Source organism: Trachinotus anak, unplaced genomic scaffold, assembly GCF_046630095.1.
Source record: "Trachinotus anak isolate AG129_WGS33_773 ecotype Australia unplaced genomic scaffold, CSIRO_AGI_Tana_v1 ptg000011l, whole genome shotgun sequence".
In the NCBI taxonomy this organism is placed as follows: Eukaryota; Metazoa; Chordata; class Actinopteri; order Carangiformes; family Carangidae; genus Trachinotus; species Trachinotus anak.
Window position 1 is genome coordinate 26,905,757 of NW_027273862.1, and position 12,871 is coordinate 26,918,627.

Consider the following 12,871-nt stretch of genomic DNA (forward strand, 5'->3'; position numbering starts at 1 on the left):
GTGTTGGTGAAATTCCTTCCATACTTTGACCTGACATTCAGCTCTGAGAAGGTCAGGGATGTGGAGGAAACATGATCCTTTTGATCAGAATATTTGTGGTAGACAAGCCATTAAAAAAAAGCTGAATAGCTGCAATCACCCGTTCTTGTTCGACTGTGCGCTGATTCTCCCAACCTTTAAAAAGACAGATGCAGGGGTTTTCACCAATCAGTTGGCATTCACTTCTTTGCACACTTTAATTTCAGACAACAAAAGACACAGCATCGCAGTCACAGAGCCGTGCGATGTGAGCCAGGCTCACAGTTTCCAACTGCACACTAGTGTGGGCCAGTGAGAGAACCACAACAAATAATCAACTTATTCAGTCATCTCATCAACTTTCTTTAGCTGAAGTCAGATTTTTCATACAAAGATATGATTATTTCCATCCATCCAATCCATTAAATATAGTAATATATATGGTATGATAAGCATTTTTCATTTTTATACTTTTGATAATACTTCTGTGTTTTTACTTACAGAGGAGAACTACATTGTGTGTTGCTATTTTTAGTCAGTTTCTTACATGTAGGTTGCACCAGTGTGAATTTGCTAAAACCTGACAGATGAAGCATGCTGCCACTGTGTCCTGATGTTTGCCAAAATTACCTGCCCTGCCAAGCGCAAAGTTGCAAATGCCACAAGTGTGAGATCACCGTTTCAAGAGTGTGATCTCTGTCGAGTGCAACTTAACACAAGGCCACAGGGAATCTTACTGGGTTTGATCTGATGATGGAGGGGATCACTAAAGTTAGTACAATTCACGCATTAATTCATGTTCCCCACAGGATGAAATCCATCAATTAGTTGTTGAAACGTTTCACTCTGGACAAGCTATGAACAACCAACACTGCTCTGGCTAGAGTCCCACTCTTAGCCGGGTTAAAGTAGCAATCTCCAAGATCTGTGTTTTGTTACCTTTGGCGACACTTGTGGCCACGCACAGTGATTGCAGGTTTGTTTTTGTGCCACACTTGTGCACCCAATAGTTAACTCCTGGAGTTCTGCTATAACTCCTGGGTGATGGGACACGTGTCACTAACTTTGTATTAATGACTCATGTTCCTTGTGATTTTGTGTGGAATTCATACCCGACAGCCAGTTCATAAAACTGTAAAATGCAATCAGTGGGTCATAGGCTCAACCACCATTATGCTACCTCATTCTGTGATAGATAGTAAAAGACAGTTATATAAATGAAAATTATAACTATAACCAACTGTAAACACATTCACTACAGGTGAAGAGCTCCAGCTCACTAGCCACTGGGAAACTGCCCTGCAGGCTCCAGCCTCATCACACTGGATCACTCTTTGTTCAGTTCAGCACATTTATTATATTTTTTCTCAACAACTTCTGAAGAAAATAAGATCAAAAGCTAGCTATGTGAGCTGATCTCAGCTTCCAACCACTGTTTGCTGTCAAAGTTGCCCAAACTAAGGTGGAGATCCAAAACTCCAGCACAGTTTTGCAGTGATCCCGTGGAAGACTTGGAGGCGGGAGAAGATTTAAAACTGATTTCACAAAGTTGTAGTGAGAACAACATCATAAAACATTCAGCGATGCTCATTCCTCCAAAACACAAACACATCACACATTCAACAGGTCAATTCATAAAGAGAGCCTAATACTTCCTGACATAAACAACACTAAAACAACATCTATTGTATAACCTTTCCTTTCTTCCCTCCTAATTAAAGTAAAAATAAACAGCATATCACAAATTAGTTTTGACAGTTATATGTGTGTGTATTATTAATTATTATTATTATTTATTATGTAATAAGACAAGATGATTCAGTAATGTCTTTGCAAGCACGCAGACTTTACCAGTGCAGGAGTATTCATCCACCCTGATGAAGCCTGGCAGACAGTCACAGCGATGGCTGCCGGGCAGGTTGACACACACCGTGTTGGACTGGCAGTAATGCATCTGGGTCGCACACTCATCAATATCTGAGAACAAACAGAGCAGATACAGTGGATTAATAACTCCCTGATACAGGGACACACTCAGGAGGAAACACACAGAGAGGCTCCTCGGGCGACTGATGAAGCAGGTGGGTGCAGCTCATTGAACTGATTCAACACTGCGGATTTAATCACATTACAAAAGCACAGTTTCAGGGCATTCACTTGTTTCTTACAGGTATTAATCAGAGCGTTACTATTCCAAAAAATGAGTCCTAAAAATTTCTGTCACTCCCCAACCTCACAGGCAAAGAAGGCAACTTTTCCTTGTCTCTGTCTTTGTCTGGTGCTCAGTTAGAGGAAGAAAGAAAAGACAAGAAAGGAAAAAACAGAAAGGAAAAATGGGATGAGCACATACAAACTGAAGAGGACAGAGGAGAAGCGAGAGCAGCATCTTTCCTAACACCCATAATGTCCCACTAATATCTTGATATATTACAGCCTCTCTTCATACACAGAATCCTTCTCTTCCTAATGTAGCTTGAAAGACATTGTATGAGCATTAAAACACAGAGCTCAGCGAGGCATTAGCCGAGCAGGATGACTGCTGATGAAATGGGATCGGAAATACACAAGGGAGGTGTTATGCAGAAGGGTCTAAATTTGTGTGTGTGTGTGTGTGTGCATGTATGTATACGATACAGTGTATTTATGTGGAAGTGAGCAGCAGAGAGCTGGTTTCCTCAGGCTAACAGGCCTCTCCACCACTTAAGGGACTCTGTATGCAACACTTAAGGGAAAGAGAGAGTGAGGAGAGTATTTCCATATCCTGTCCTTGGATAAATACATTCCAGCTTTGAGGTTTTCAGCTCACACTTTCCCCTTACAACAGAATAAATTTGTATGAAGTATGTAATTGACTTACATGCAACACCCAGAGGTTTTTTTTCTTGGTAAATTTCATCCTTGGAGAGTGTACAGTAGAGTGTTGAATTGCACAATCAAAGAGAGACGGATTGTGTATTCAGGCGTACAAAGCTTTGCCGGCCTTCAGCACAGAAAGCACTGATCTGCTACATCAAAAACATGTAACTTATTCGAGTGCTTTGAGGCCGCCAAACAGTACCTGAATCCAATCTCCATCTTGTCCTGAAGCACTACTCCACCCTGAGAGCTGCTCATTTGATTACGCTTTATTGGCGAGAGGCACTGAAGCGTCGTTCAAGCCCGATGATGGCTAGGCCTGTGATGTCGCCAACACACAGCCTCAATAATTCAAAGAGCTCGCTGCCTTTGTCAGCTTCCATTTACAGTGGGAAAAGCATCTGCTGTCAATTCTGGAGACATGATGAGGCTTTTCTGAACTCTGTTGTTCCGTGGTCCTGTATCCCCTGTGTTTGTAATTGTGTATGTGTGTCTGAAGGTGTGTGTGTGTGTGTGTGTGTGCGTGCGTGTGTGTGTGTATGAGTGCATGTTCGCCCTCTGCAGCCTCCTCTGGGAGTAGACGGAGCAGGTGAGGTCTGCTGACAGAACTGGAACTGTCATTTCACACAGGGGGGAATTCATTTTTCTGGATTTGCTGGTGTGTGTCTCTCTCTCTGTCTCTCCCTCCTTCCTCCTCCACCCCCCCCACCCCAGACCTCATCCTCCTCCTCTCCCTCCACCCTTCTGAGCTCACTTTCTTCATCTCTCTGCTGCTTTATTCATGCTGTGATGTAGGTCAGGACTGGTGGTGGTGGGGTGGGGGTGGCAGGCCAGCTAAAAATAAGGCAAGATAGGACTGTGTGTGTGTGTGTGTGTGTGTGTGTGTGTGTGTGTGTGTGTGTGTGTGTGTGTGCACCAGCTCATCCCTCTGTGTGTATTTGTGTGTCTGGGGGAGAGAGACTGTGTGTTTGGATATGAAGTGTCTGGATGCTTTGAGACAGAAAGAGAGAAGAGTTTTCTATGTGTGCTGACTGAAACCACCTGTACTTTCTTTACTCAAATCAACCCAGATTACGTGTGTGTCAGTTAATGTGGTCCAGGACCTGAGCCGCTGCAGCTGACCGGCTTCTATCAGCAGCTCATGCTTTATTCCGAAGCCCACCAGATGAAGCTGCTGCCTCAGTGTGAGAGAGATCGAAACAAATACAGAGACCAACTCAGAACTATTGACCACATTCTTTTCTCTCCTCACAATGATGAAAGTTTGAGAAGTCAAAGAGAGGAGTGTGTGTAAAACTTTCCCTGAGGTTTTACACTTAACAAAATCTGAATTGTTGATCAATTTTCTTTCTAGGTTTTCAGACTGTAACTCAGGTCATTTGAAAAAAATCCCTCATGAAAAGAATTCTGTGAAATGCGGTTAACAGATCGAATGGTGTTTGGAAAAGGAACAATTGATTTGATTGTGGTGAGTCAGATCTCAGATATTTACCATTAAACATGGATCATTGCTCAGTTAAGAGGAAAATAAGAAAAGTTTGCACAGAAAGTTTTACATCTAATTATTATAAGTTGAGAATGTTGACAGTCAGAAGCTCGATTTATCTTAGAAATTGTGTGGGTGCAAAACTCTAATATTGTTAAGTTTTCAGGCTTGTTCTATTAGGTGCAGTTTATTTCTCATTTTACTTATATTATTATATATTCTGTTATAGATTTGCACCACTGCAGATATTTCTATTGCCTTTACTTTATATTCTCAAATTTTCTATCTATGATGAGCCTCTATGGTAAATTTGATGCACTCAACTTTGTAGTGGACGGAAGGTTGCGGTGATATTGCTTCTGTTATATGCAGGCTAATAGAGCTCACTTGTGTCCTGCAATAGATTTTTTTAAAATGAAAAATATTTGCATATTCATAGTTTCAGGATTTTTTTAGTGTCTTTAAGGGAGGGTACGGGGGTTTATAGTTGTCATTGCAAAATGTGCCACTATGAGAGGCCACCAGGGGCCCCATCCCCTTGCGAGCCCCAAGCCTCTGCTTGGTTTGCCTCTCCTGACTGTTAATATGAGAAAATAAATTCAGTATTTGTAGGGAAATAAACACTGAAACAAATCTGCTATAACTCTCACAGCTCCTCCCCATCTGACTGGAGTAGTAACCCCCTAACCCTGTGAAATCAGTTGACACTAATGTGAAAGCACAAATTACTCATTCATGTACACATGGTAAAACAAAAGTGACCCCTGGTAAAGTGTGGTAGAGTCTGGTAAATTGTTTTGGAGAAGACTACAACTGTTTCCTTCAAAGCATCATTTCCCCTCTGGATACAAACCTCGTCACTGTCTCAGCAGATGTGTCCTCACACATATACACAGGAAATCAGCATTCCCCTCTTCTCTGACCTCTCTCTCTCTCACTCTCTCTCTCTCTCTCCATTTTCCTGTACCCAAAAGTTAATCTCACCCAGCAATTACACACCATGGTAATTGAGGGTTGCACAGAGCATTGCTTTCAGCATACAGGCATGCACGCACACGCACTGTGTTGAAAGAGAACTGGATATTTCATTTATTTTTGCTAATGCACTAGGTGTAAACAGCTAATCAGCTTTTTGTTTTCCTCATTGGACTCCACTGAAACAAGTGAAACAGAGTCAGCCAGGAAAATATTTTCCAATATTAGGCATTTTTACAGAAAGTATTATGCCTATATGCAGGTCTCAAGTCTCACAGCGCAGTTTGTAATGAAATCAAAATGTATCAAATTAAGACATTACACAGCACAGCAACAGTTTGAGTTAACTTAATGATGGAAAAATTTAGACAGCAAACAATATTGTTTAACTGTGTTGAGCTTTACTGCGTTACCAATACGTTATGGTATTGTGTGTGCAAGGATTGCCGTTTCAGTTTCAATGAAATATTCCTTCAAAATAAAATAAATAAGTTCAATTAAAATTAAAAGAATAGTAAATATTATAATCAATCTACTTATGCTTAGCTCTGTCTGCCTCAAACAGCTGACCTGCAGAGTAATATGGCATGTACTGTAGCAAGATAAAGCTCTGAAAATATTCAAAATAAAGTGGACTCTTAAACTGACTAAAAGTGAGTACAACGTGTTTCTGCAGATGGCCCCGTCCACAGCAGCTCATCACTCAGTTCCTGTGCCAGTGCTCCTGCTGCTTCTCCAAACTGGGAGCAGACTTATCTGAATCTACTGCAGGTAATACACTGACCTCAAACTACCTTACATCAAATAACAAGGACTATCACTTTCAGCAATAACACTCACGTCATTCTAAGTTACAGCATATACATGATCCTCAGTTATTCTCTAATGCACACGACAGTAAATAGTTCACTGTTATAATGGTTTTAAAGTATAACCCTAACAGTGTGAGCCTACGCCCACACTGTACATCAGAGCAGCAACTGTCTCTGACTCCCATTTATTTGCAGTGTCTGTCAGGCACAAATGAGAGAGACTGATGAGACGGATGGTTCCTTGATGAGGCCAGGAGAATGCTGACCCTCATCTTCATTAAAATCCAAACAAACACACTTCACTTTATGGGGTTTGCTCTGTCATCAGATGATCTCACATTCATCCCAGTATCTCTGTCTCTACAGGGATCCTGTCTCTCTGGTGCAAATGCAGCAAAACCTAAATTCCTACCAAGGTTTTGATGCCATTACAATGCATGAACACCTCTATGATTTAGTAACACCCAGCTCGCCTGGTTACTTGCACAGTATATATGAACATCGATCTAATTTTCAGGACTTCAGTTGTTCACCTTACTGTTCTGCTTTAGTGGTTTTTGGTTTAGAAACTTCAGTTTCTTTGGCAACACGTGTTTGAAGATTTTTTTTCTTTGAATCTGGGGACACATTTTTTTTTTGTGTGTGTCAGAGGACTGACAGGCATCAGAGCATAGCGTAACACAAAACTCTCACTCAGCATAGTTAAATGAGTATAAAAGAAAAAAGTTTCTTCTAGTCGCTGTGATGGACTTTTATCCCTGTGCGGATGATGTTTTTCATATCGTATAAGAATGAACAGCAGGAAAACGGCAGCCTCTGAAGGGGGGAATTAATCTCAGCCAGCAATTACACACCATGATAATTGAGTCTTATACAAAGCATTGCTTTCAACAACTTCGACTTGTAAAGTAGGAAAGTGAGCTCAGATATTTCCCACCGTGCTATGCGGCAGCGGGACCTTGGACTGCTAACACAAACTCGAAAAGAGCTGCAATATCATCCTGCAATATGAAGTGAGCCACGATGAAGCGCAAATTTCATGATGGGTGGTTTCATCTCCAGAATGAGGGCATGCACTGCACAGGGGGGCTGAACTCAACGACAACATGCTCCTTATCTTTCCGTGCTGCAAACAAATCAAACACAAAAACAACAATCAACATGCAGCGCGGCGCTACACCTCTCTCAAATGTTGCGTGTCCGCTCCTGGAGTTAGGGGAGAAAATGAACTACTGATGCATTTAATTAGAGGGCCTTCAGAGAGCAGCAACACTTATCACCATTGTTGTTCTTCCAGAAGACGCATACAGAGCAGGAAGTGCTCGGGCTGAGCAGATTACAGCCTGCTGAGGAACACGATGCACGCATTGTCGGTGCAGAGAACAGCTCATGGGTTGGGAAACCGAATGATGGTGTGGTTCTCTATCAGGAGGAAGAAACAGTGTGAGCAAGGTGGTTTTATACATCCGTCACTCTGCAGCTCCAACGAGAAGCTGCCACTCACTGAGCCGCACACTGACAGAGTTTCAGACAGACACTCTGAAGACGGAGACTGTGGCAGACTCCTTCTGTCAGACAGAGCGGAACAGTTTACATAGATGACAGGTGCTCTGTGAGTGTTCACACAGGTGTACTTACTGCAAAGCCTGGGTACCCACTAACTAAAAGAAATCCATGTATTAGGAGGAGGCAGCACAGTGTGCATTATTCCTCACAGTTTAACAGACTGTCATGCAGCTGAGGTCTTATTGAATTCCTATCGGAGCAGTGTGATGTATATCACAAAAGAAACACACACACATCCCTTTGTCTTGATGTTTTATAAAGGGATATTATCGGCACAGGGAATGAATCTGCACAGCATTCAACACACCTCACCCAGACAAAGTTACAAAGCAACACACAGCACAATGTTCTCTGTCAATTCATCTGAGGGTTTCCTTCCTCCACCACAAAATAAACTGTGTAAAAATAGAATGACCATCTTCACCTGTTCAGCACAGTATACGAGTTGACCAGCTGGACGATGTGCACTGTCATCCCGGGGAGAACAGTCTTATCTCTGCCTCAACCACTGCTTCTCTTGTCTGCAGCATTTTAAAATATGAATATAATTCCTTTTGGTAAATGAAATTTTTACCTCAGAGGTGAAATATAATATTTGTTACTGCCAGTTTGTCTGAAGGTAAAGCTGAATACATCACAAATACATGTCTTATTGGACAGTTTAACAACAGCGCTTCCTGTGTAATGAAAATAAACAGAGGAAATGTGGTCTATATTAAATTTTATTTCTTTTATGTATTACAGATTGGGTAACAGGTTTATTTTTTACTACACTCACTTACTGGTTTGATTTTTTTTGTCTCCTTGAAAAAGTCTGTTTAGAAATCATTCTGTCTGTCTGTAAGGTTGCTGCTGATCCAAATCCAGCCATCCTTCCCTGTAGCATCCTGCAGCACCACCAGTGTAGCAACTGTTGTTGCATGTGTTTTGGACTATTTCTATTAGTTGTTCCTGTATTTGTTATATTTCTTGATTTTTAGCAGGTTTCCTTTAAAGCCTGTGATTACTTAATCATCAGAATATAAGAAAGTATACTGATGTAACTGCTGGTCAGAGCCTCACTCGCACCTATGAGCACAGTTTTCGTGAAACTTGTTAGCAAACATCCAAGCACACAGGCTGGGATGCACATATGGGGAGGGTCCTCCAGCAGATCTGCACACACACATACACACACAAATGGAGTTGTTCCAGTGACAGGCTGATAATCAGGAAGCTGTGGAGAGATCGGGTAAGAAGCTGGGAGGTAAACACAGATGCTGACAGAGGAAAACAGTGACATGAGCTGCCAGCAGTGGGGTTGAGCTGGGTACTCATGATTTATTCGTACATTTCCTGTTTTCAGGACACAAGTACCATTTGAGTCCTGTGTACCAATAGTTGTAATCAGAAACACACAGCATGTGCGATTAGCTTGAAGAAATCAATGTGCTTCTGCTCCTGGACTAAAGAAGAGGCTGCTTCCACAAGTCTTAAACCTCAACCAACCTGGTAGGCTTGGTAAGATTTAATGACAAAACAAAATAGTTAGTTAATACTTTCCAGAACTACCCACATGACTGAATGAAATGATTCATCGGCGTTTTCTGCTCTGCCACCTTTATAGAATCCAGTGTTAACTGTTGGCAAGTGTGATGCAATACTACTTTAAGTTTTGCTTCTGAGAGATGACTCATAATTCACACAAGAGGTTGCTTGCCAAGAAACACGGTTAGTTTTAGGCACCTGTGCAAGGGACCAACGCTGCAATATCTCTCCTGAGACGCCATATTTGCTGCACATAATCCTGGGGGTGTCTACAACTAGATATAAAGTCTGCAAACTGTGCAAAGACCATCGCATCACCACAACATATCAGAGCAGCTCCATCAGCTTATTGGTCAAAGCAACAATCCCATCATCAATTAAGAAAAGATAACCTAACTATCAACAAAAAAGTAAAGTAAACACACACACACACACACACACACACACACACACACACACACACACACACACACACACACACACACACATCACATCACATCACATCACATCACATCACATCATATCTATACGCCTACACAGACTGGTAAATTTGAAGCTATTTAAACAAGGAACAAAGTAATGCAATTACCCATAGAGCAGATTTGATCCAGACTCTAATGCACATACCATTATGGTCGCACTCACCACTTTGCAGAGGCCTGAGCTCTGAAATGATTGTGCACTTGTTTAATGTTCATTCCCCTGAGCCAACCACAGCTGACTCAAGAGACGGTGAAAAATGACACAATTTGCATCTTTGTGTGAAAACAGAGAGTGGTCAAAACCTACTGGACACTTGGATAATCCCCAAGGAATTTGAATATAGAAATCAGCACATTTTGGCTCAGAGTTAAACCTCAGTGCTGTGACAGTGTGCCAGATCCTCCATCATCTGTCTCAGCAATACATCCCCTGAACTGCTCACAAGTGGTTCAAAATGCTGCCACCAAGGCTTCTGACCAAGTCATCCAGATGGCCTCATGTAACACCAACCCTGATTTCTTTACAGTGGCTTCCCGTTAAATTCATGATATGATGTCATTGGCATGGTCAGGCACCTGCCTTCTGCTGCCATATAATTCCTGCAGGAGTCTGACGTCCTCTGGTCAGTTTGCTGGTTGCTCCTCATTCCCAAAAGCAGCTTGCTTAGACTTGTTAGTGCTTTTTTTTAAACTGTCTTGTATTTGTGTTGGTCGTAACTGCTTGTTTATTCTCGTGAAGCACTTTGAGACATCTGCTCTTGAAAGGTGCTACATAAATACATTTTACTAACTAAACAGCTTCACTGGCAAACATTACTATTCCTCCAAAAAGTATGATTTCGCTGTGGTTGCTCACAACTGCCAGTGGGTGCACCGAGATCCAAAGCGCCCACATCGTCAGTGCCTTTATGGTCTTAGCCCATAAATAAAGGTTAAACTGGTCAAAAAGTCGCACTGTATTCAGTGCAGCAGTGTCATTAATACAGGTTAAACTGATCAAAGTGTAAGACTGTATTCAGTGCAGCAGTGTAATAAAGACACAGCAACAGCTTGTCCACCATAATGAAGCAGTAAAGTGACTGTAAACATTAGCTAGCCAGCATCACACAGACAAACTGTTTAACTTCTCCCCGCTGATTAAACACAGCCCAAAATAATCACAACCGTAAACCAGGGGGAAAAAAAGTTTATCAAATCAAAACTGTCTCAGCGGTTTGCCTTGATGTCGAGAGTTGAACACGTCAGGAAACAAGTGAACAATTGCTCTCCAAAACTTCACCAAGTGAGAACAGAATCTCATCCCAAACACAGTCAACACATCTTGACCCGCTGACATCGGTCTGGTACATGTGGTGTTTGTTTGTGTGCTTACATCGGTCACACTGTGTTTCCACCAGATCTGCTGTTTTACTTTGGTTTTTCTCCCCCAGCCATAGCCAGCATGCATTACTATTCTATGAGCTGTATCAGTCCCTCCCACACACACACACACACACACACACCCACACACCCACACACCCACACACCCTTTGATTGTCCCCGTGCCCAGGACTGTTGGTAGGGCGGCAGCAGCAGCAGCAGATGGTTGAATTTCTCATAGTGTCAGGTTGATGCAACTCACACACACACACACAGACACACACACACATAAATATACATATACACAAATCCAAATTTGTCAGGAAGGTCATCTACATACTATTATGCAAGTCCAGATAAGAACTTGTTTCAGATTATTGGCCAGATTCAACCATTAGGGAGCTGTTGCTAGGTAACAGCAATGCCTCGCGGCTAACAACCTGCATGATCTAACCGACATCCCATCCGTCACCATTCACCTTGTAGCTGATAGGAAAAGAAAGGTACAACAAGGAGGAGTGGAGCACTTATTATCCCGATAGTTTCCACCATGTTTTTGGTTACTATGATGGATTAACAAAAAGTTCCTGACTCACATCATGAAGAGTGATGGAGAGAGGCCGACTGACAGGTTCAAACAGAAACAGACAGCGATGCACAAATACAAGAGGAAATGGAGGGAAAACAAAGATAGAAACAGAGACAAAGAACAAAAAGACAGAAAAAGATGCAGAAACTGAAAGAGGCGGAAAATCCAAAGAGATCCAAGGATACAGAGAAAACCTGTGAAGAATCAAAGAAGGAACACAGCTCTTGCTGTGACTTCACCGATGACAGCCAGCAATCATTTGACAGGGGAACTGATATTGGGGTATAAATATTTGACAATCCAGTGTTGGAGAGTTTAATAAGCTTCATTGTTATTCCCATCCAGAAACAGCTGCTACCTGGAGCACATGCTGACAAAACACGTGTGTGAGTGCGCGAGTGAATGTGGATATTTCATATTGTGTTACTACTTTTAATTTTGATTGCAGTTTTAATTTGGAGGTGATGGCGTTGGCGTTGGCGGAGGTGGAGGTGGCAGGTGTAAGGAAATTAGCTTAGATATTAGCTGATGTTATTCATAAGTCAGTTGTAGTCTATGTGGGAGTCAAGAATTAAAAAAAAAAAAAAAAAAAAAAAATGGGATTCAACTGTTTGAAGGAGAAAAGAAACTTCATGGATAATAAGTTTGAGATCCTGAGTGTAACTGAGTGTAGAGGAGTTCTGATAGCGAACATGTCACGGCACATTTCAGCTGTGTTTTATGGATGTAGATAGTGTTGGGATTAATTAAAATCAATTAATTGCTTGCAAAAACTAAAATCTGTATGTTTCTGTAAGTTGCTGGTTGTGTGAACTAAAACAAACAAAAAACGAGCCTGTGCCTGTGGTGTGAACAGATTTTAAAGGGCTATTTGTAAGTTTTCTCTGCCACCAAATGTGGAGAGGGGGTGGTGGTGATTGTCGCTTGACAAGAGCTTCAGCCAATGTGCATTTACAAGACAAGAGGTTATAATACACCATCTGTGCAGCATTACGTCTTCAGGGCAGATTGGATGCTTGATGTATAATAAGCAACTGTCTGCTCTGTTTGCCATACTAACTTTATAAAGTATAACATGTCACAGCCATTTGTGCTTCCTCCTATAGTGCCCCCTGCAAAAAAAAAAAAAAAAAAATAGTTTGGCTTTTAGGTGTTTTATCTTGATTTAAAGTATAACCTACTGTTGAGGAAAAATTACTTG

The 12,871-nt window shown here is 41.7% G+C and overlaps 1 protein-coding gene across 6 annotated transcripts in view; it reads right to left on the reverse strand.

The window, feature by feature from the left end:
- The window catches only part of LOC139628098 (protein kinase C-binding protein NELL1-like), a 245,478-nt gene that overhangs the window by 78,885 nt on the left and 153,722 nt on the right, over positions 1–12,871 (reverse strand). For all 6 annotated transcript variants that reach the window (XR_011692683.1, XR_011692684.1, XM_071489463.1 and 3 more), the window contains one exon: positions 1,870–1,995. Coding sequence is in view for 4 of the 6 variants with exons in the window: in XM_071489463.1 (XP_071345564.1) it covers positions 1,870–1,995 (126 nt within the window). In the remaining 2 variants the exon portion in view is untranslated. The remainder of the gene's footprint in view (positions 1–1,869; positions 1,996–12,871) is intronic.